Genomic DNA, 24,703 nt, shown 5'->3' on the forward strand with positions numbered 1-24,703 from the left:
TGGTGGAGAGCCCAGAACTGGATGCAGTACTCCAGGTGTGTTTCACTAGGGCTGAGTAGCGGGGAAAGACTATCTCCCTCATCCTGCTGACAACACTCGTCCTAATGCAACACAGGATACTGTTGACCTTCTTTGCTGCAAGCAGGCATTACTGGCTCTTGTCCAACTTCTTGTCCACCAGGACCCCCAGGACCTTTTCTGCTGACTGCTTTCCTGCCAATCAGCCCCCAGCCTGCACTGGAACATGGGGTTGTTCCTCTCCAACTGCAGGACATGGCATTTGCCTTTGTTGAAACTTGTAAGACTTCTGTCAGCTCATTTTCCACCCTGTTGTCATCTCACTGATGGCAGCATAGCCAACTCTCCTCACTGTTTTTGTTACTAACTTCCTGAGAGTGTTTTTTTTCCCATCATATAGGTCTTTAATGAAGATGACGAACACGCTGGCCCCTTGGAAACATCACAATTATAGCTTCTTCCAGCTGGACTTGGTGCTGCTGGTTACTGCTCTTTGATCCTGGCAGTTATTCAGCTACTCAGGTTGGTCAGGAATTATTTATATTTTTTTTTAAGTTCATGTTGACTATTCCCAGTCAACTTCTAACCCTTACATGGACTGAAAGAGTTCCAGTATTATTTTCTCCATCACCTTCTCATGGTTCATTGTGAGGGTGACTGGTTTGTATCTTTCCACATCCTTCATCCCCTTTTTGAAGACACAAGTGGCATTTGGTTTCTTGCAGTCCTTGGGAACCTTTCCTGATAACCATGACCTTTCAAAGATAATTGAGAGTGGCCTCACAATGGCATCGGCCAGCTCCCTTAGTTCTTGTGGGTGCATGTTTTCAGGTTCCATGCATTTGGATGTGTCCAGCTTGCTTAAATGTTCCTTAATTTGATCCTCCCCAACAAAGGGTAAGTCTTCCTTGTTTCAGACTTCCCTCTCTGGTTTAAGGGACCTAGAACTCCTGAAGCCAGTCTTACAAGACTGAGGCAAAGAAAGTATTGAGTATTTCAGCCTTTTTGGTGGTCTTTCTCACCAGGTCCCCTGCCCAGTCAGCAGTGAGCTCACATTTTCCCTAGTCTTCATTTTGCCGTTGAAGGACCTGTGGAAGCCTTTCTTGTTTCTCTTCAAGTCATTCATAAGATTCAACTCAAAATGACCTTTGGCTTTCCTAACCTAATCCCTACGAGCTCAGACAGCACTTGTGTACTTCTCCTGGGTCACTTGTCCAGTTTTCACCTCTTGCATGCTTCCTTTTTTAGTTTAAATTTCATCAGGAGTTCTCCATCCATCCACTCAGGCCTCCTACTGCCTGTGCTTGATCTCCTGCACACCAAGATGGAAATTCTTTGAGCTTAAAGGAGGTGATCCTTGAAAAAACTATCAGCTTTCCTGGGCCCCTCTTGTCTCCAGAGCCGTATTCCTTGGAGCCACCATTGCAGTGCCCTCAGTAGAGTTTCTGGCCACCTTTTGTGGAACGTGCTGCAAAAACTGTTGCATTTGTTGGCTGTCCCTATTACCTGTGATTGGACGCACCTATCTATTAAACCCCACTGTCTGATTCTTGCATTATGTTTCCTAAGAAGCCAAGTTTAGAAAAGTTCTAAGCAATCAGAAATATTTATTTTCACCATTAGGCCGTGCTTGCACCATATGTTTCAAAAAATTATAATGAGTAGTAGTGATATGGTAACACACCACCACCACACCCCCACACATCTCCAACCCTAAGCAAATAAATAAATAAATACAGCCTTTACGTTACAGCAGACTGTGTCATAATGAAGAATTCCAGAGCAGATGGTGTCATATATAAGAAAAATCAATATTCAAGCATTACTGGTTCTTATGGTTTGCTCTTGGAGCTTAGATGCCAGAACTGCTATGGGATTTTCATATCACATATATGAATTAAAGGATAGCCCCAAAGGTGTTACCTTTAGCCTCCCCATCACACAGAACGGAGTGCAGTACATCTTATCTTTGTATCAAAACCTGTACTGAAGTTACTGAACAGTCCATGATAACCACAAATGGCAATACTGCAATTGAAATCATAGAATCATAGAATGGTTTGGGTTGGAAGGAGCCTTAAAGATCACCTAGTTCTGACCCCCCTGCCATAGGCAGGACCACTTTCCACTAGACCAGGTTGCTCAAAAGCCCCATCCAGCCTGGCCTTGAACACTTCCAGGGATGGGGCATCCAAAGCTTCTCTGGACAACCTGTCCCAGGGTCTCACCACCCTCATAGTGAAGAATTTCTTCCTAATATCTAATCAAAATCTACTCTCAGTTTAAAGCCATTCCTCTTGTCCTATCACTACCTGCCCCTGTAAAAAGTCCCTCTCCAGCTTTCTGGTATGCCCACTTGAGGTACTGGAAGGCTGCCATAAGGTGCCCCCAGTGGTCTTAAAGGATACATTCTACCAAGACCACAAAGCAAAATATTTTCCAGTAAAACTGATGAAACAAACTGTTTTCTGAATGTTTCAGGTCATTTGTTTTAATAGAAAAAAAAAATAAAATTAAGTAGTCTGTGTTGAAATGTCAGAATTCCAATCCTATTAGCACGCTGCAGAATTCCTCCTCCATAAAGAGCAAAGGTACTAACTCTATATAAATTTCATTTTTTCTAATTGGTACAGCCAATTTCTGCATGGTCCCTTGACATAAGATTTTTCATCTTTTTGTAGTCAAGATACTGAACAGTGTGTTAGAAGATCAGAGTTCATCTTGAATCATGAAGATTTTCATTTTCACTGTAAGTGTCCTACACTAGAGTGGCATCATAGTACATAATTGCGTTTTGTTGGTTTCTGTGTTCTATGCCCACTAGATAATAAACATCCATCTATAGTTACACTCCGAATGTAGATAATGGTTTTATTAAAACATATTATATAGACTGGGCTTTTCCTGTTCCTAAATGAGAAAAATCTAATATCCAGCTGACATTTCAAGTCTTATTGTCATTAAGCAAAATGCACACAAGAATAATATTGTTAGCTCTTTCAGGACTGTTTGTTAAGGTAAGAGAAAGGTCAGAAGTTACTCACAACTTTTCTTCCTGCACCTCAACTTCAACAATTTGACAAAACCAGTTTAAGGCACATAAAAAAGAAGAAAACCTCTTGGACTTCACAATCCACATGATAATAGTGCTCTGTTGTTGTTTGCTGAGAAAAGCAATCATATATCCAGAAAGGGAGGCTTTTATTGTAAGAGAATTACATAAAAATGAATCAAGGTTACTATTTATCTGGATAAGGAAACCGGAAATTAAGGGAATCAGATCTTATGCTTTTTTAATTTGTAGAAATCCTGACATTATGGGACTAATTTATCCTATCCATCTTTTGATTAATTACTTTCATTTTCATGACATTCTGAACAGTTTGGCTTTGCTAGTTCTCGTACAGTTGCTGGACAGCTGAGACTGGAAACCCAACTGTGAGTATTTCTTCTAGGAAAGGAAACAACTTTTTCTTCAGAGGAGATATTTTCTAGTAGTATATTGAGTAACTAGATACAGTCACTACAGTACAAAGAAATCTCAATGTTTCCTTGAAAATCATGAAAAGCTTATTAACTCAATGTTTGCTATTTATTCAGTCATACAAAAGTCAGCACCTATTGAACTGTTTCCTGTAATAAAGATGCTTTTTTGGGAATATATATAGTCTTGATTAAAAAGTGCCCTAGGTAAATTGTGTCCCAACATATTGCTTTTCATTAGTACAGTCTGAAACTGGCAGATTCCTGAACTAAAAAAAAAAAAAAATAATAATAAAAAAATTAAAACAGTAACATAAACTTTGGAGTCAAATTTACACGGACACCAAAAAAAAAAAAAACCCAGTCCAAGAAAGAAGGATAGTAAGTTGTAGTACCATGTTACTATACACTGGGAAGGCAAATTTTTTCTGTCTAGAAAACAGTTCTCCTAAGCATTTAGACTTGGGGAGTTATGACAGCCAACAGTGTTATTGTGTTATTTTTTAGCTAAATGAGAACTAAAAATGAATATTGTCCAGTGTGCAATGGCAGGCATATTCCTTTTGATTGCCTTCACAAAGCTATGCAGCAAAAATCCTATTATGTCTAATTAGGTTCTGAGATCTGTACAGTTTCAATATTATTTATGCTTGGAGATTGGAATGGGATTTTTAAGTTGCTTTACTGTGATGTTACAAAATAAGGGAACACTGCCTATCATATTTTTAACTCTGCATTTCCTTATCTGCATGATAGACCTGATTTCATACAGTGAAATTTTAAAAAGCATCAGTTTTTACAAAATAACAGGAAATATTCATACTGACACTTTTGGATACGAAATGGAAGAAAAAAAAAACCCCTGGCTGTGTTGTTAGCTTTACTGTAGTCTCTGCATTTAGGTATTTGTAGAGACACAGAATTTTAACTGGGAAGGATAAACCTGTATCCAACAACTAATTTCTTAAATAGGGAAGTTACCTTTTAAGAAGAGGGCAGATATATATGGTATCACAACACTGAATGTGAGGAGACAAATCAATCAGTGAATGGTTATCCAAGTATTAAACATGATTAAGTAACACCTAGGCTTTATTCCACCATTTTAGGTTCTGCATTTATTTAGTTTCCAGGTAGCTGTAAATTTCTACCACATTCTCACCCATATCCACAGCAGCATACTTAGACAATTCTGTATTAATTGTAACTAATACTGCTGCTTTTCCTTACTCTGTTCTATTCAAGTCTTAAACCACTTTTCTTCCATACTACTGGTGTCAACATAAAGAAAAGTAATGATGGTAAAGTCCAATTTGTTTTAAATTATACATCAATTATTTAAACCTGCTATTTAATTTTCACAACCATAATCTTCATTGGGTGTGGAATACAAGTATCATTTTCTGGATGCTGCATATAGGACTGCCGTAGGCCAAGCTGGGAATTTTGTATGTGATAATTTAGACCTGACCTACCTTCCTTAGTGAATAATCAATGACACATTGTTGAAAATATCTCTTCTAATGTTTATTCACAGACAGGTTATAAAGGCTGATTAAAAGAATTTTAAAAACATCCCTGCCCTCTTGGGCCAGAAGATAGGATACTGACATGTTAATATAATGGAAATTTACAGAAATAAAGACCTGCCTGCCACCTCTTTATTTACATTCAGTTTTGTAGATGAGACACCATATTCTCAACTCTGCCATACTATTATCCTGAGAACATGATTCAAAAATTATTATAAGTGCTTCCATTATGATTTGTAGCTCTTTAGTGAAGTGGGTCATGATCTACTACTTAATAAGGGTGCAAAGTACAATGAGAAGGTACTTAATAATTCAGAAAAAAATATCCCTGTAATGTTCCCAATGATTAGGAGAAAAATCCAAAGCAAAGATCTAATATACAAGCAAATCAATATTGCAGAGAAAATACTTTAAAAGGCTCAGGTCTTCTGTCAACAAACAGTGAAAGCAGATAGAATGACATATTTCCCCTGAGATTTCAACATTCAAAAAATAACAACAATTTAACATAGAGGTACTAGTCTATATAGCATAAAAGAAAGATTCTCAGACTAATCTCTCAACAGCTGCTTCTGAAAGAGTAAACAATATAGCTATGTCAGAGTATTCCTGTGCTCTGGTAAGCTAGTCTGTTGATGAACTATTCCACTCAATGCTTAGGTGGTTATAGGTTTGGGGTTTTTTTTTGCTTGTTTGGTTTCTTTCTTTCTTTCTTTTTTTTTTTTCTGTGCACAGAAATCACCACATAGAGAGGGAGAACGCACACCTCCAGCATAGCACTGCCTTGTGAGGTGCTGATGTACCCGGAAAGATTTACCATTGCAGAAAAGCAAGGTATTTCCAACAGGATCTTGACTCACAGAACCTTTTTGGGACATGAGTCTTTCTCCTTGACCTGTTCTCTTTCCCATTGCATTCATACTGTTAACTTAATGCTAGTGGGTAATGTTTTGTACAAGATTGTAAATGAAGAAGGGGTAGATTAAAGGTGGAAACTCCATGTTGCACAAATACCAAAGTGACGGACATTTTTCTCTGTACTCATGAAGCACATATATGATACATGAATGCATTCTTCATGACTGAGAGTATTGTTTATGACTGTCCATATGTCAAAGTCCAAAAGCATCTCAGACGTCCTGTATGAGCAGAATATACTGCAGATTTTACATGTATAGAATGCATCAAACTCAGAGCTCTGTTGATTTAAGCTTGATTTGAACAGATATCATGGCCATTTGCTCAGAGTATTTATCCAACAATGAAGCTGCATACATCTGGAAATGTGGAATGACATTGCCTAATGCAGTAGAATTTGGTCAGTATTATACATGTGCAGAAGTATGAAGGGCTATATTGTTCTGAGCTGTCAGTATACTCTAACAAGCTAGTATCTGGAAAATTTTCCTTTATCCAGTGTTCTATCTCTTGGCATTGTAGTAAACATTCTGCAAAAAAATATGCTTATATCTTTCAAGAATTCTTAAAAGTGCTTAGAGCATTTTTGGTTAAATTAATTAACCATAAATAATTACAGCTTTAGCGTACCAATAGGGTATGAGGTACTACAAGATCAGCCTGTTGGTTTCAATTCTTCTCATTTTACTTACATTTCTTTCTTCCTAGCTCTCATCTCCAGCCTCCTGTGCATGAGTACACTGCAGGTTTGTATCTGCCCTGATGTCTAAAATGGAATCTCAGATTCTCATGCATCTGTGTATGACCTCTCTACTTTTTTCTCTCCCCATAGTGGTTTCTTTTACATCCATGCAGCATACATAGAATTAGGAATTACTTTGCTGTAAAACTTTTAAAACCAACCAACCCCCCCCCCCCAAAAAAAAAAAAAAAAACAACCCCAAAAAAACAAACCCAACCCTATTGATTTTTGTTTATCTTTTAATGGAAAATGTGAATTTGCCATTTTTGCCTCCTTTGTAGCCCAGCAATACATAAAAAGATGCTATCCCGCAAGCTAGTGAAGAAAGAAAAAAAAAAAATCTCCTTTATTCTCTACATTTTCGGAGTTTGTTTTACAGTTACCATGGATGTAAATGTTAGGGCTGTATCAAATTTTTATTTATATTTCTAATCTACTTTAATGGTTTCTACTGTACCTTGAAGGCTTTTCTGATAGATTGTAACTCCATAGACAAACATGTATTTATTGGGACTTCAGCATTATCTAAAATAACATCATCGCTTAAATGCCATGGCAATTTTTTTTAAAATAGAAGTTGAAAGTTAAACTTTCACTGAAATATCCTTCAATCTGGGACTAAGGAGTGGTATCATTCATTTATCATTAGATTTTCAGTGTTGAACAAGCAATAATCTGTATTTTATAATGTTTTATGAAAAACTCAGGTAAAACTCAGCCAACCTGTACAATAACTGGTTTTGCTACATTGCTGTGTATCTGATCTACTCTGCTCATGAATCCTCTAGCTTGTGTTTTCCTGGTCAAAGCTTTTAAAAATGTTATTAACACTCAGTCTTTAAAGGCTTTGTCTCCAAACAGTTTATTTGGCATTAAATGAAGCAAGGCGATCACTCTCCATATTGTCCTCATAAACTGTATCTTTAATCTGCATAATTCTTATTGTAATGACCTGTTCATTATAAATTTGTGTTATCAGCCTATGCGTTACCTATGGTTTCTCCTTCACTTGTTTCAATATGATCAGATACTGCTTTGCTATTATGGAACTATAATGGTCTCCAGTATCTGAAACTTTTTCTGATATTTGCACTAAAGACATATTTTTAAAATCTGCTGAAATTTTAGAAATTTTTTGTTAAAAATATGACTTTTTCTTTATTTCATCACGTGAAAGCAAAGGAATTAAAAATATTTGCTTCATGACTATTTTATTTGTTGAACTTTTATTATGTAGAATAAATTTATTTTAATAGTTATTTGTGTTGGCAGGTTTTTTTTCCACCCATTTTATTATATATTAAGAAATAATTCCACCAGAAAGTACTAAACTGGTAAGTGGTCCCATTGATACTACCTATGTTACCTCTAGCTTTAAGGTATCACTTACTTCATTATTTTGTTAGTTTTATTTAAATAGTTTTCCTACAAATTTCCTATTTCATTTTGTTTTACAATTTTGTACCTTAAACAGTTTTTCAAGAATATCTCTATATTGGACATCTCTAAAATCATCCATGCACACATGCATGAATACCCAATACGACACCTTTGGGTTTCTTTTTAAAAGTTCTAGTGCAACTCATTAGTGGAATCTAAGTTAGCTTTGCTATACCAAATATTTAAAATTATTTAGTATGGCTTTTTTATTATTATTTTCAATAGAAAATTCTAGGTTAACTCACTTCTGAATTTAACAAGTCCAAAGTATAATCTAACTGATCTATCTACACTGTAAAATATTTTTATTCATGCTTAATTATAATTTTTCAAGTTTTCTTATACATGGCTAGCACAGCAAGCAACATAAAATATTCCTATAAAAAGACAACCCAGACTTTTTTTTTTTAAATGACACTTCTTTTTTTCATAGGCCAACACTGAAGCTTTTATTCTAGTCATATTTGATAGAAAACTCTTGTATTGACCTGAAGCTTAATTTTAGTATGTTGCTATTAAGAAAAATGTTATGCAGCGAGTCCAAATCCTCACTGCAGGACTAATGCAATGGCTGAATCTACCAATGAAGTATTACCCAGGGAGCGTTTTGGTCCAGGACCAAATGCAATGATTTCTCTGTGAGATTTTTGGCTATACTCTGTTATGTCAAGCACTTAAAAGCGACATAAGGCTAGGAACAGGCTGATTCTATATGTTCTCATATAAATGCAATTGCCAAATACTACCTTTATTTAGAAAAATGTTCAGTCTTGTTTCTTAGAAGTGGATTACTTTTTGGAAAGCAACATTTGTTAATTTTTGCAATATTTTTTTTTTCTTTAGGCTATACCTAAACAATTGCAACTACATAGGACTATATTGGAATAGCAGAGAATATTCTGTCACATTTGGCTAAGAAGGAGTTACTTATGAGTCTTTTCTTCTGTGTTTTAAAGGAAAATGAAAACGTTGTCAAGATTCTGCAACTACGCTTGGTGCATTTACTCTGTTCATCCACATTGTTATAGGCAAAAATCAAATCTAAAGCCAGAAGTGTAAAATGACATTTCAAAGTCAATGGCCATGATAAAAAAATTTGAGCTATAGGGAACTGTTATTGCTTTGAGTCTGTTTCTGTACAAATCCAGATTCTTAGTTTCTGTATAACTGAATAAAGTTAGCCCAATCTATTAGTTTTAATTTTTCACTGAAATGAAAAAAAGACCTGCCTATTGTCAAGTACAGCTTATAAGGTAATTCAAGCTGTGGTACTCAAATCATCTCTCAGGCTGTAGACTGAAATGCCCTTACAAAGAAAGGATTTAGAGTCTTCTGTCTCTAAAGACTAGGAAGACTGTCCAAGTATGATCTCTTATATGATGCTTTGATTCTGGGAATTTCTTGGTAGATTAAAAGATTTATATTGGTACTAACATTTGGCTTCACAAAAATTCTAAACCAAAAGATTTATAGCTTTATTTTAAGACTTTAACTTGACTTCAGTGGAATATAACCAATGTAATACAATATTTTGCTGAATGATGGTAGCCAGCCTTGCAAGTGGGCAGTCTTCTGCTGTGCAAAGGTTATCTGCATCTGAAGTGTCAATATGACTTGTGTGGGTCCTTGTTTATGCTCATTCTTTCATTTTTAACCTTTTACCCTAGGATCTATTAAATTAAGATGACATCCATCTTTGAGTCATTTATTTTTCTCTGTTACTATAAAGGGAGTTTACTAAGATGCAGATATCTATATTTGGTTAAATTAATACCACCCAAGTAGCTTTTTAAGATTTTTGAAGATGTAAATAACTTACAGATTATTTATCTTTTGTTTGTTTGTTTGCTTTTTAATTATTTTCAGGAGTCATTTTTAGATTTTTTAAAAATAAATAAATTAGAAGTTAAAGGATTAAAGTCCTGGAAAACATCCCAGTTCCAGGTTAAACTTCCTAACATTTAATTCTTCTTTAATATCAGTTGAATTCCTGCCGTTTTGTGAGTGAGCTGTGGTTCCTAGCAATAATGTTATCTAGTATTCAGTCAAAAAGTAGAGAACAAACAGCAAGAGATTCACTCTAACAACTTCATGAATAAACTGTAAATTGAAAGGAGATCTTTCAAGCAAACAGCAGCAGTGTAATCACACTCATACGGCAATCATGACAGACCATTGCTGAAATGGTTGTAAGAATGAACTGTACAGCCCAGCCAAGATGTTCTTTGTTAATTACACAAGAAGTACCTTCCAATTTGAAAGGTTTTTTATATATTAATTCAATCATACATATAAAATAGAATATAAAAAAATAAAGTTAGCTTTTTTTTTTTTCTTTCAGTAGTACAAAACTTGGTAATAGGTTGACAATCAACTTCCAATATGGATAAAATTGATGTAGGCTTTTTTATTACAAATAAAAGGCAGATTCAGTAAGCAGATTTCCAGCTTACAGTCTTCCCAATAATCTTTTTTCTACTTTGAGAGGCAGGAACTGCTCCAGGTGTTTAATCCTAAATATGATATTTTTTTTTTTTTTTAATGGGACTATGCCAGTTCAGTTGTTCTATTATTTTATATATATTCCTACCTAGGGGGATGAATCCTACCATAAATTCTTAATTCTTTAAAGCTGTAGAGTTTGTAAATATGCCTTAAGCTATCACACACTTTAAAAATATTTGATAAACAGTAATTACTTTTTGAAAATTTAAAAATTCTTTGGAAAGCATCTCATTAATTTTAAAACATGACAGCTATGAAATACTTCTTTTAAAAGTAGTTAAAAATAAACCATCATTTAATTATTTTTAAAATGTATAGGCTTAAATTGATTAATGTCTTTATATTTACATCTACGTGTATTTTCCTTCTGAGATTTGCCATGTAGTTAGAATAAAATCAAAGCCAAGACAGATTCATTATGCAGGACATAAATTTTTGTGACATTTTGCATCAATGAAAGCATAAAGCTAAATTTACATCAATCTGCACTTCAGTACTAATTTTCATTATTAATACTCAGGATCTTATGTTGACTCATCAGTATAGGGTCATGAATCATTGGTAATAAGGATCATGCATTTCTCATGATGAATAATTTCTTTAAGTAGTTTCTGATAAAGAAATTATTACACTATGTTCCCATGACATGTTGATTTAACACACTTTCTCCAGACAGCTATCGATAGTGATTAAAATAAAGATAGAAAATGTAAGAATATTCTGAACAGTTAACAAGGATTTGAATTACTATATAATAAGCATTACTTTAATGGAAATGAAAGATTCAGTAAAATTATCTAGTCCCAAGTAATATTTTTTCTTTTAACCAAAGGTTTTCATCTTAAGAACTTTAAATGACACAAATAATCAAAAGATCTTAAGAATTTTCACTATCATTCCATTGAGAGTGATTTCATGACATAACTCTATCATGTGCAAGTCTGCACATAAATCTTAAGAGTTATATCTGTGGGGTATAGAAGATCACTAGAAATAATCATCTGAGTGAAATGATGAAAACTGAGCCTAGTATTTCTAGAAATTTTTCAGAGTTAATAGAAAATTATTTTTTTTAAAATACAAGCAAGTTTCATAATTTGTCTTTGAATAGGCAGGATTTAATTATCATTATTAGATAATTCATAGCGGTTAGTTCTCTATGTTAAGACACAGCAAAATAACCTCCCTTTCCCCTAAATAAACCAACCAAAAATATCTTGCTGGGTAAGCAGTTCACTTTATTAAACTTTATGTAGCATATATTATTCTTAAAACTTGTAACACATTTAACTGCATTTCTATTCTCTGTAAATTTTCGTATGTATAGTCCTGTTAAAGAATCACAACAATAGTTTCGGAAATCTATATCTGCATGCCTCTATTGCAAATTTCCACCTTGAGTGGTGTCAGTGTTTTGGTTTATCATTTTTGTCATTAGTGTTTAATGCAAATTTACATCCATATGAAATTAATTGTGCCTCATGATTTAGGAAATATTACTGTATTCAATTTTGTACTTGACGTGCAGAGGAGAAAATTTAAATGAATAGAAGCATCAACTTTAAATGTATTATTTCAAAAACAGTCCTCTATGAGAAGTAAAATTACTAAGAAATGAAGTATTTAATAAACATTCAAACCTCCTTAATATTATCAGTTTCAGCAATGTCTTAAGTACACAGATGCATTTGGAATTCAGCTATCAGTTAAACTTCTTCACACTTGGACATTTCATACTCTATAATTGGTGACAATGCAAGGAAAGGACCTACAGCTTTTCCACAGGCACACAGATTGGGAAATAAATGCATACTTCTAATGCAGGTAAACTGATTTCATTTACTTTGTGATGAAGTGGAAGGTAGTTTATAACTTGTAAGCTGTAAAATGCTACTAGTTCTGTATTATGGACTGAAATATATATAGCACTGAAAGTGCTATGAATCACAATGTCCACAGGAAAAAAAGATGCAATAAGTTTAGACTAATCAGATACGTGTGTGTGTGTGTATATGTACATACACACAGGTGCATCATAATATATATTAATTATATGGACATGTATACATATATATACACACGTATCATGTATATTGGAATTGGTATACATATATATGTATTTAGGTACCATTATTATTTATGGATCAAAAAGAGGGTAATCATGTCCTTGATTCTGGCCAAAATAAATAGAAAGTCCTATCTTTTTTTTTTATTTGTTAGCTCTAATTTTACCTATTCCCTTTGTGAGGTAACTTACCAGCTTTTCGACCGATACTGCAGTTTCTCCACAATCTTTTCATCTGTTAACATTTCTCATTACTCTTTCATATTCCATACTGTTCTATAGCCTACTTGACAGGGATATTAGAATCACTGTTGAAATGCTAGTTTTGGATCCCACAGCCCACCCTTTCTTTTTTGCAGTTTAGCATCACTTATTCCAAGCACCACCCCTACCACAGCTTCCAGTCATCTTCCACTGACAGCGATGAGACTAACATACAACACCCTACACTGTGTACTTTCACTACAAGACCTGTCAGTTCTCATTTTCTCATTTCTCATTCCTACATACATCCACTTCTACACACACAGTTCTACTGAAGATTAAATGAAGATGGAATAAAGCGAATTGTATTGCTCCATTGTGACTTTAGTTACAATGAATTACATCTGATTTTTTTTTGCTGATGTCAACAAAAAAAAATCACTCTAAAGGATGGGTGCATATTTCTATTCTTGTATACAAAATCCAATATGAACAGCTCTAGCATTATCACTACATGAATATAACATAACACATATTTTAGAAAACAAATGAAAAAAGATTTCTTACTGCAGATTAACTTCTTATTACAAAGGGCATTTACTCAAAACAATAACTTTATGGGATTCCTGGAAAAATACTCAAATATTTATAATTTAAAAAGCAATTTAATTCTATTAACTAAACTTCTCAGGGAATAATATATCATGACACTCAGGCAAATCCAAATAAAGAAAAAGACAACATCTCTATTGCTTCCCAAACAACTGCATTTAATCATTTTCATCATCACAAATAAAATCCCAGGCTACAATTCTTTCCTCATTTTATGCATTGTTTACAAAAAGCCCCAATTTCTGCAATATAAAAATTCAGAAGTGATTCCACACAAAACCAAAAAACCCTCAAGTGGTCAAATTCTTTGTGTGTTCCCTTTTTTCTCCTATAGAAAATAAACCGTTTTTTTCTCCAGTCATAACATCAACATTCCTGAACAGCTTTACTTAAAGTATAAAGGTATTTTTAAAATCCATTGACCAAAAACATCTGTAGAATTATCAGCCCAAAATAATACATATTTTTTGAAGTGATCACAAAGGGGTTTCAAACATGGTTCCATACCTCTTATCAGTGGGAAAAATTTTCTCTCTATCAAGCATTCCCTAATGGTTTTTTAATACTTTCCTGTGTTATAGCTGAAGCTGTTGCATTTTTCCCATCCTTGGGAACACCATTGAAAGTAATAACAGATTCTGTAAAATTCTGGAACACTGGTAAAAAAAGAAATTGCATGTCTTTCTACAGCACTATAATTAAACTTCGGAAACAATTCTAAATCACAGACCTATTTAGTCTTACGATGCCATTTGACATAGATTCCCATCACTACTTTTTATTGCAGGACATGTTTAATAGCAAAAATGCATTATGCCAGCCACTGTACAAATGCATATTAGAAGTGTCAAATAGCAGGGGGGAAATAGAAAAGCATCTTCACTTTGTGAGATATTGACACAGTAGTACACTAAAGGACTTGCTGCTGATTGTAACTGAAGGGAATGGGCTTGATAACCTAGCATGTCTTTTCTGTTTTTATTTCTCACGATGTTGTAATGATTCTATCACACCAAGCAATTTTAGCAGAATAGATAATGAACAGTTCATTTTTATACACCTTATAAAAATTATATCCTGGTAGGTATGTCCTATAGATTCCAAACTCCTTTCCTTAAGCAAAAAAATCTCATCCCTCTATAATTCAAAATAAAAAAGGATATTTTTGAAATGTCAAAAACTATTTATGTAATTGAATAAATTTGAGGTTTTTTCTACGTATATATATGATACACAGAATTACTACCTTTTTGTTCAAGAAAACACTATCTCTGTCTTTTGCTTAATTTAAAAAATAATAAAAATACCCTACCAAATGTATATTTTTTTAGTAGAGAACAAGAATACAATGTGGCTTGATTAATGCTGACAGTAGTATGGATAATACTGTTAAAAAAACAATCCAAAACAAAAAAGAATTTATCTGAAAAAGGCTATGGGAAAATATGCTGTCAGTCATGACAAAACTATTGCTACAAGTACTTTTTAAAGTACATCAGCCCATCACTGACACAGTGTTTATAGCCTTCATTTTCTATCATACTGGATAAATGAAAACACATAATGCTTTGATTAAAAATAAATACCTTGATTATTTGATAAATATTTTACTTTTCAAAATCAGTGCATACGAACCTTAATTTTATCAATAACTTACATAAGTTTCAGGATTTCTTTCCCAGTTCCTCTGCCTTTCATTTGTTGGGTTTTTTTGTCCTCCAGTATTATTTTGCTAAATTATGAAAATGTACTTTAACCTTTTATATATTCTTAGTGATCTAACAAGAACAGTGTAATCAGTTATTGCTACTGTTCAGAGTGCTATGATAGCTTAAAAGTACTGTTTTCCATTACAAATTACATATCCAAAAAATGTGGTATGTTTTTAAAACATTTTTTTTTCTTACCTAAGCCATGTCTATGTGTTGACATTGGTGGTAACACAGTCCATGCCTTGGTCTTTGGATTGTAACATTCAACAGTATTTAATGTCTTTAAACCATCCCGGCCTCCAATGACAAACAGCTTGTCATCGATGACAGCAACACCAAACTGAAGCCTCCTGCCATTCATCACTCCAGCCTGTATCCATATATTCGTTCTGAGATCATACTTTTCAATAGTTGTAGCACCTGGTGAGACATAATAATAGAATAATACATACAAAATATGTACAAACATGGCATTGGCTTACTTTTATTTTTTCCTAGAAGTGTCAAAATTTTAATATTATTTTTCTGATTAGTTCCAACATCTTTACTTTTTTTTTTTTTCTTTCTGTAGATAATGTAGTCTCTGCAGTGTGTGTATGTGTGTGTACACATATACATTACTTCTTTCCATCCCCATGGAAACTCAACACACACACACCCCCCACCACCACCTAAATGGCCCCTATAAAATCAAAGTATTCCAAGTCTGAATAACAGTATGCTCTAACTTTACAATATCTTTTTACAGTTCAGTGGCACAACTAGCTAACATATATTGTTGCAGTGATTCCAATATTATATAAAGCATTAAAAAAGCCTGTGAAATATTTTCATCAAAGATTAGAAGTAGTATTTTAGTTTGAGTTCATATTTTCTTTCTTATTTTAGGTACTCGTATAGTTTTTTTCAGACATGTTTGTGCTGGAAGGACAGAATGTTGTACTTAAATCTCAGGCGAAATTTTTAAAGAACATTTCCATATACCATCAAATTAATTTTCTTCTGAGCTTAGTAATTTGAATTACTTTCACAGATGAACTTAAAAGCTAAAAAGAACATTATGTATAAAATAACTTACCAGTTAATTATGAAAAAAGTCATTAAGAAGTCTCTGCTGTTAAAAATAAGTTGGATGTATTATACAAAGATGAGATATAAAATTAAGTGTTTATTAACAAAAACAGAGGGATAAAGGAAGTATAATTAATAACTAGATTCCAGAAAGTGAGAGTAATGCATACTATTAATTGTAACATGAATGTAGGAAAAGTAAACGTACAGCAAAAGCACAAATATTTAAATGACAGATGGATTTAAGCTGATCCTTAAGAGAAAGCATTGATAATTCATTTGAAATGTAACCCATGTTTTATTTTTGCATACACACAGTGCTTCATTTCCAGAATTTAAATATTCCTACAGAAAAGATCAACGTAATTATTAAGCTTTACCAACTAACTATGTGGATTATAATAAAAGGTTAGAATTCCATGGGAAATAATTCCTTTAGGATTCATTCATTCTTTGTAACATAAAAGCAATGAACCAAGTGCAAACAAACATCATGAAAGCAATACTTCTGTTAATTGAACTAAAAAAGTTATAATTTAAATTCAATTTGTATCTAAGTGGAGCAGAGCAGCAATAATGTACAATTCAACTGGATGTGTTAAACCCCCTGCTATTTTCATGAAGGCATAAGATAGATGAAGCAATTTTTGTGTTCTTTTGAGAGAGAGATATTTATTTATTTTCTTGCCCCTAATTTAAAATTGAGAATTGTGTAAACGTATTAATCTTCAGGTTAGAAAGAAAAAAAATACAGATTATTTGATACTGTTGTTTGGTGGTGCTGCAGGGAGTATAATAATGATGCGTATTAATGAAGTTATAACTCTTGATTTTTTTACATCTGAAATCTATTAATGTTAAAATCTAGAACTGTAGCATGTGAGTTATATAATGCCGTCTACTTCAATGTTAAAAAGTACAGTTTACAAGCTTTGTCATTCCAATTTCAGAAAATCTTACTAACATAACAAATACAGTCTTTGAATTATACTCAACTATATATTTTCTAATATTGGTTAAGTCTAAGTTTGCCACAATGTTTTATTAATTTACATATTGAGCATCTAATCCAGCAGTTCCTGGAGTGCCTGAATTCTGTTTATCTGGTAAGGTGCCTTGCTAATCTATACTAATAATACCAGTAATACTAGTAATATTACTAACGATAGTAATAACAACAGCAACAATATGAATAATATTAATAATAATAATGTTTTTTTAAAAAAGTAGAAAAGGTACCAGTCCTATGAAATGGTCTTTAGTATTGAGAACATGAATATAATACATTCCAAACTGCAATGCAGGCAGAAACAGACCTCTTAAGTTACCATGGTTCTTGATGAAGAAGAGATCATGGAATAAACCAAACATTATAGATATCTTGCCAATGTGCATAAAAGCATATTTTTAGTCTTTTTTGGCTGAATTCTATTTAATTCACACCAGTCAGTTCAGTTCCCAACCGTGGAATGCCCACAGACTTTCCATGGAGCTAAGATCACATGAACAAGAACATGGAAGTGACATCTTTTTAACTTTGATAACAGTCTTCCTACAGGAAGAGCTTTAGACTTAGATTTTTTATCAGAAATCACTAGTCACTATAGGGTTTTTTTAGTACATGCCATCACTGCACTCAGGCCAGCTGCATCACATCATACCAGTCTTGTATTCTCTAGACTTTTTTCAAAAAACACTGAGCCAAGGAAAGAATGTCATTCCTTGACTTTAGTGACTCTCAGCATGGACGATAAGCCTGCAACTTTTAAAGTGAGTAAAACTTAATAGACCATCTCAACCACCAGCTAAAGCTGTACACAACAAAGCCTAAACAGAAAACAGCTGTGTAGGAAACACCTATAGTATCTCCCCTGTTCCTACAGTAAATAGTGAAGCAGCTGTGACCTCTGTTTATAGCCCCAACCACAAAATGAAGTAACGTCACCTGTTCTGTTAACACATCAGTCCTGTCATGGAGAAGTCTTAGTATACAGCTGGATATAAGCTTGTCTAAACAAACAAACAAAAAACCAATTAATTTTTTAAAAATGGTGCCATGTCCTCACCATGAAGACAGTCAAGCAAACTGAGCATTTTCAAGAGGAAAATGGATATTGTCTGATCTCATAGCTTTGAGAAGAAGGTTGGACTTGAGATCTCCTGAGGTCACTTCCAACCGAATTATCCTATGAGTCTGTGATTGCACGATTTGGGATGGAGGCTGTGGCCATCAGTTTCTTTTCCTAGGCATGAATTACTTCTAACAAGGTAAAACCTCATATATGATACAATTTTATTTAAGATTGTGAAATTAAATACTGTGTGAATAAAGGACCATTGCAATCCTCTTCACCTTCCAGTATGTCATATATTTCTTTGAATTTCTTGTTATTTATTTGCTATTTACATAAAAAACTATCAATGAAAAAAATACATAGTCATGAAATAAAAGCTTAACATTTCCTTACAGACTGTCACTCTCAACATAACTACTTAAACAGAAGTCTTCTGTTTAACTTAAAGAGAGGAAAATTTACCCCACACATCAGACATTAATACTGTTTTAAATGTGCTTTTTCAAATTGGATGGGTTATAAGAACACACACAAAACAGTTAAGCATTAAGCCATTCATAATTAAAGTCATGGAATTACATTTGGTTTAACGACATATAGATCACTGTTTCTGGTTAGGTACTTGTCATGGGAAACAAAACACCAAAGAACTGTAATTAAAAAAAAAAAAAAACCAAAACCACCAAAAACAACAACAAAAAACCACCCTGTCTTGCCCTAGTGCTGTTCTGTTCTAAACTGTTTTGATTGCAATGGCTCTGCAAGATTAATATTTAAACTGGAAAAAAAAATAATAAAAAGCTGGCAGAACCACTGAAAGTTATCAGCATAGCTTTTAGGATATCTTTAACTGGAGATTATTGAGAACAAACGCATTTCAACCATACTAAACTGAATCCTACAAAACAGGGGATCCAAACACATGACACGAGATTTCTCATCTAGCTCTAGAGCCCATGATTCCGTAAATTTACCCTAGATGGAGTCAATAAGAATTATACTAAGGTGGTTTGCATTTTAAGCCTACTTTTTTTTTTTTTTTTAGTAATGTTTAGACTATTCTTTGTACCCATACAAATGGAGTTGTACTGGGAGAATTTAGATTGAAAAAAGAGAACAATCATCCACCTTTCCTAGGAATAAAACTGGGTTATTTTTTTTGACAAAGTAATAGATTCTTTAGTTCAACTGATTTGATTTTGAATGTAAAAGGATTTTCTGGACCTAGGAGAGGAGAAGAGGCAAAACCTTGATTATGTCAAACAGAATTTCACTAGATAAACCGGTTTAGCTACTTAAAATAGTGTTGGCTCCTCTGGATCTATAAACTTAGTAACACATTGAAATATTGATTTTTCATCCATCATGTATTTTATGATTTACGTATACTTCAGAAAGAAAGTATTACATTGTCAAATGCTGACATCACAGAAATGCTATGAATTAATTAACTTGCTCTGAAAATGAATAAAAGCAGAAGCTCTAAACTATCTTGGGGTGCATCACAGTATAACCAACAGGTCACAGCAGGTGATTAACCTGCTGTATTCAGTGTTGGTGCAGCCTCACCTTCACTATTGTGTGCAGTTCTGGGACCCACAATTTAAGAAGGATGTTAAGGTACTCAAATGCATCCAGAGGAGAGCAACAAAACTGGTAAAAGGGCTGGAAGGACTGTCCTATAAGGAATGGTTAAGGACCTGGTGTTTGTCTGGTTTGGGGAAAAGAAGGGTGGAGAGCAACCTCATTGCTCTCTACAGCTTCCTGAGGAGGGGAAGTAAAGAAGGAGGTGCTGAGCTCTTCTCCCTGCTATCCAGTGATAGGACATGCGGGAATGGCTCGAAGCTGCACCAGGGGAGGTTTAGACTGGACATTAGAAAGCATTTCCATCCCTGGAAGTGTTTAAGGCCAGGCTGGGTGTGGCTTTGAACAAACTGGTCTAGTGGAAGGTTGAAGCTAGATGATCTTTAAGGTCCCTTCCAACTCAAACTATTCCACGATTCTATGACTGAACACTGCCAAGTCCACCACTAAACCATGTCCCTAAGTGCCACATCTATACATCTTTTAAATATCTGCAGGAATGGGAACTCAACCACTTCCCTGGGCAGACTATTCCAATGCTTGACCACTCTTTCACTGAAGAAATTTTTCCCAACATCCAATGTAAACTTTGCCTCATGCAACTTAAGGGCACTTCCTCTTGTCCTATCACTTGTTACTCGAGAGAAGAGACCGAGACCCACCATGCTTCAGCCTCCTGTCAGGTATTTGTAGAGGGCAATAAAGTCTCCTCTGTGCCTCTTTTTCTCAAGTCTAAACAAGTTACCTCAACTGCTCCTCCTAAGACTTGTGCTCCAGACCCTTCCCCAGCTTCGTTGCTATTCTTGGGACACACTCCAGCACCTCTACGTCCCTCCTGCAGTGAGGGGCCCAAAACTGAATGCAGTATTTGAGGTGTGGCCTCACCAGTGCCCTGTACAGAGGGATGATCGCTGCCCTAGTCCTGCTGGCCACACTGTTTCTGATACAAGCCAGGATGCTGTTGGCCTTGTTGGCCACCTGGGCACACTGCTGGCTCATGTTCAGTCAGCTGTCAACCAGCACCCCCAGGTCCTTTTCTGTCAGGCAGCTTTCCAGCCACTCTTCCGCAAGCCTATAGTATTGTATAGGTTTGTTGTGACCCAAGTGCAAGACCCAGCACTTCTCCTTGTTGACTCTCATAGAAGTGGCCTTGGCCCATCAGTCCAGCCTATCCAAACCCCTCTGCAGAGCCTTCCTACTCTCAAGCAGATCAACACTCTCACCCAACTTGGTATCATTTGCAACCTTACTGAAGGTGCACTCAATCCCCTTGTCCAGATCATCAACAAAGATATTAAAGAGAAACAGGCCAAATACCAAGCCCTGGGGAACACCACTTGTGGTGACCAGCCACCAACTGGATTTAACTCCATTCGCCAGCACTCTTTGGACTTGGACATCCAGCCACTTTTTACCCAGTGTACAGTATACCCATTCAAGCTGTGAGCAGCCAGTTTCTCCAGGAGAATGCTGTGGGAATCAGTGTCAAAGGCTTTACTAAAGTCCAGGTAGACAGCATCCACAGCCTTTCCCTCATCCACTGAGTCACCTTGTCACAGAAGGAGATCAGGTTAGTCAAGCAGGACCTGCTTTTCATAAAGCCATGCTGGCTGGGCATGATCTCCTAGTTGTCCTGTATATGCAATGTGATGGCACTCAAGCTGATCTGCTCATGGAGATGAGCCTTCCCTGGTACCAAGGTCAGAGTGACAGGCCTGTAGTTCCCTGGATACTCCTTCTGGCCCTTCTTGTAGATGGGCATCACATTTACTAAGTTCCAGACAACTGGGACCTCCTCAGTTAGCCAAGACTGCTGATGAATGAATAAGACTGGCTTGGTGAGCTCCTCCACCAGCTCCCTCAGTACTCTTGGGTGATTCCCATCCAGCCCCATAGATTTGTGTATGTCTAAGTGGTGTAGCAGGTCACTGACCATTTTTCCTTGGATTATGGGGGCTTCATTCATTCTGCTCCCCATCTCTGTCTTCCAGCTCAGGGGCCTGGTTACCTGGAGAACAACCTTTCTAACTATTATAGACTGAGGCAAAGAAGTCATTAAGGATCTCAGCCTCTTCCTTATCCTTTGTCACTATGTTTCTCCCCACATTCAATAAAGGATGGAGATTCTCCTTAGCTACCCTTTTGTTACTAATATATTAATAGAAATACTTGTTATTGTCTTCCATGGCATTAGGCAGATTAAGTTCTAGTTGGGCTCTGGCCCTTCTAATTTTCTCCCTGCAACATCCTTATAGTTCTGAGTTACTTTTCCCTTCTAAAGGTCATAAACCCTCCTTTTTTTTTCCTGCCATAGCTCTGTGTTCAGCCAGGCCAGTCTTCTTCCCTGCCAGCTCATCTTTTGGCACATGGGGACAGCCTGATCCTGCACCTTTAAGATTTCCTTCTTGAAGAATGTCCAGCCTTCCTGGGCTCCTTTGGCCTTCAGGACTTTCATTCCATATCCTCTCTTGTGGCTGTTCCTAGACTTTACAATATGGAGGACTAAGCTCCCTATAATGGAGAAACCTCTCCAAAGTTTATTTTACTTTGTGGAAAGTTATTATCTTTTAGAAACAAGGCTTGCAGAAAAGGATGAAGCTGATCAGGTGTCAAAAAATACATGCAATAGGAATTTGACAAGTAAGCGGTGCTTGACCAGCAAAACCCCAGAGAAACTGCAGTGGGAGTGAAAGGGTATGTCAGCAAACATTTTTTGATTTCACAATACCCAGCACTCTGGCAGTCTTTTGGATACTGAACTCAATTTTGTATCTTCTTCTGCATGCCAGTCTCAGCAGTTTGGACCCACACCACATGGTCCCCTGGAAGGTAGCAAATAAGAGGCATGATTTGTGTAGAGATGGCTGGAGTTTTATGCAGAGGTTGTTGTCCTTTTTTCAAAATATACATATAAAAATATTCACTGCATTTTGGTTCCTGACACAGGCGTGCCTGACTGCAGAGGATAACTTAAGATGCAAAAAGGCTCCAGGAGCTCACTGCCAGATTCACTCTCTAAGCAGGTTATACATTAGGCTGGTTCAGTGAGAAAAGCTGTGGGGCTTGCTGTAGTGCACTGTGACAGTCAGAGCTCTTCCAGAGGCTTGTACTTCAGGGACCTCTTGAAAATCCTTTTACAGAGGTTTTTGCCTCATTGCCGTAGAAGACCACACTTCTCTTTAGAATAGGTTATTCTCATTGTCATCTTGTTCTCGTATTAGCTGGCCTTTTTGTTAACAAAGATGTTAGGCAACTGCCAGGCAGCAGCATTCATTTTCTGCATAAACCTGAACTCTGTCCTGAAAATCTTCTTCCTGATGCTGATTAACCAGACTGTTTCTTTGGTCATATCCATATTGATAAATCTCTCAGCTCTCTTGATTTCCGGTCCCCTACTTGGACAGTAACTGGATAAGCACCAGGATTCTTCCTTATCTGCAATCATTTCTACAAACCTTTCTTTCTAAAGGGAATAAATCTAGGTTACAGACTGGAATAAATCCATTAGATTGTCCAGCTAAACCTCTAATACCAGCTCGATTGGACTGTGGCCACAGCACCCAACAGCTGCTGTAAAGACAGCCCTCTTGTGCCCAGCAAGCCCCTGCAGCAGTCCTGCCATACTGTCAGAAAAAGATTTCAAAGAAATGAGAACTGCTTTGTTAATTGCAGCACGCACTCCACTGTGGTAGGACACTGGACATTTGTCATGGTAGAGCCTGAGAGTAAACCAGCAATGGTGAGGTGAAATGCAATATCAAAATAGAGGTATACAATTTCAGTCCATCACTGATAGCGTCACAACATTTTCTTATCAGGTGTAGACGTGCAGGCAGGTGAGAACCTGAACTGAATGCAAGCATGAGTTCAAGTTAATATTCTACATATATACATATGTTTATATATAATGCATACATTTTATACTGAGATACATGCATATATTTTTAAATATACATGTCAATTTTGAATCTGTAAATAAAATGGGGAAAGGAGAATAGAGTATTTGTCTATCTTTAAGTCTCTATTTTTGAGATAAAGAAATTAAAATACTATAATAACAGGAGTATAAGAGTTCCTTAAAAAGTATGTAATAAGAGCAATTCCTGATCGCAATTTTTTCTTTCAATATTGACAGAGGGTGTTGGTTTCTAGCCCCTGAGACAGTGGAATGACTAGAGCTATCAAAACAAGATGAATAGACAGAGACAACTCAACAATCCAACCGACTCTCAAAACACAGCAGAAAACTGCAAAAGCTCACTGCACAAAGCTCTAGGAAACTATGCTAGTCACAAATACATCCTTAAAACATAAAATAAAATGCCAAGTTATAGCCTTTGTCATCATGCATGAAAGTGTGTAACTTGTTTCCCTAAAAAAATTGGGATAATAAGAAACTAATGGATGTTTATAAAAGACTGTTTTTTCACTTAAAAGAGTAGTGGGGCAGTAACCACAGATTGCAAGCATACTTATGTGAGTAAAAACGATGTAAAAACTTCAGACAAATATGAAATATGGCAGGTATTGCATCATTTTACTGTGAGAGATATTTTTCCAAATATATTCTCTACAAGAGACACCCGTTGACTTTAGGCAGTCAGTGGTATTATAAGTATCTTGGGGATTAAGCAGGTCAGAGTGATTATGATGGACACCTGTCTTTACAGCAAGTAATCAGTAAGTCATTAAGAGTAAATTATGAGTCACATTAAACTTAACCTTTGTATGTACTTCAATTT

General features: G+C 35.4%; 1 protein-coding gene across 2 annotated transcripts in view; it reads right to left on the reverse strand.

Moving 5' to 3' along the window:
• Positions 1 to 24,703, reverse strand: part of KLHL1 (kelch like family member 1) — a 228,455-nt gene that overhangs the window by 26,329 nt on the left and 177,423 nt on the right. For both annotated transcript variants that reach the window (XM_037377835.1, XM_037377836.1), the window contains exon 7: positions 15,427 to 15,651. In XM_037377835.1, coding sequence (XP_037233732.1) covers positions 15,427 to 15,651 — 225 coding nt within the window. The remainder of the gene's footprint in view (positions 1 to 15,426; positions 15,652 to 24,703) is intronic.

The sequence above is a fragment of the Falco rusticolus genome, chromosome 2 (genome assembly GCF_015220075.1).
Source record: "Falco rusticolus isolate bFalRus1 chromosome 2, bFalRus1.pri, whole genome shotgun sequence".
Lineage (NCBI taxonomy): Eukaryota > Metazoa > Chordata > Aves > Falconiformes > Falconidae > Falco > Falco rusticolus.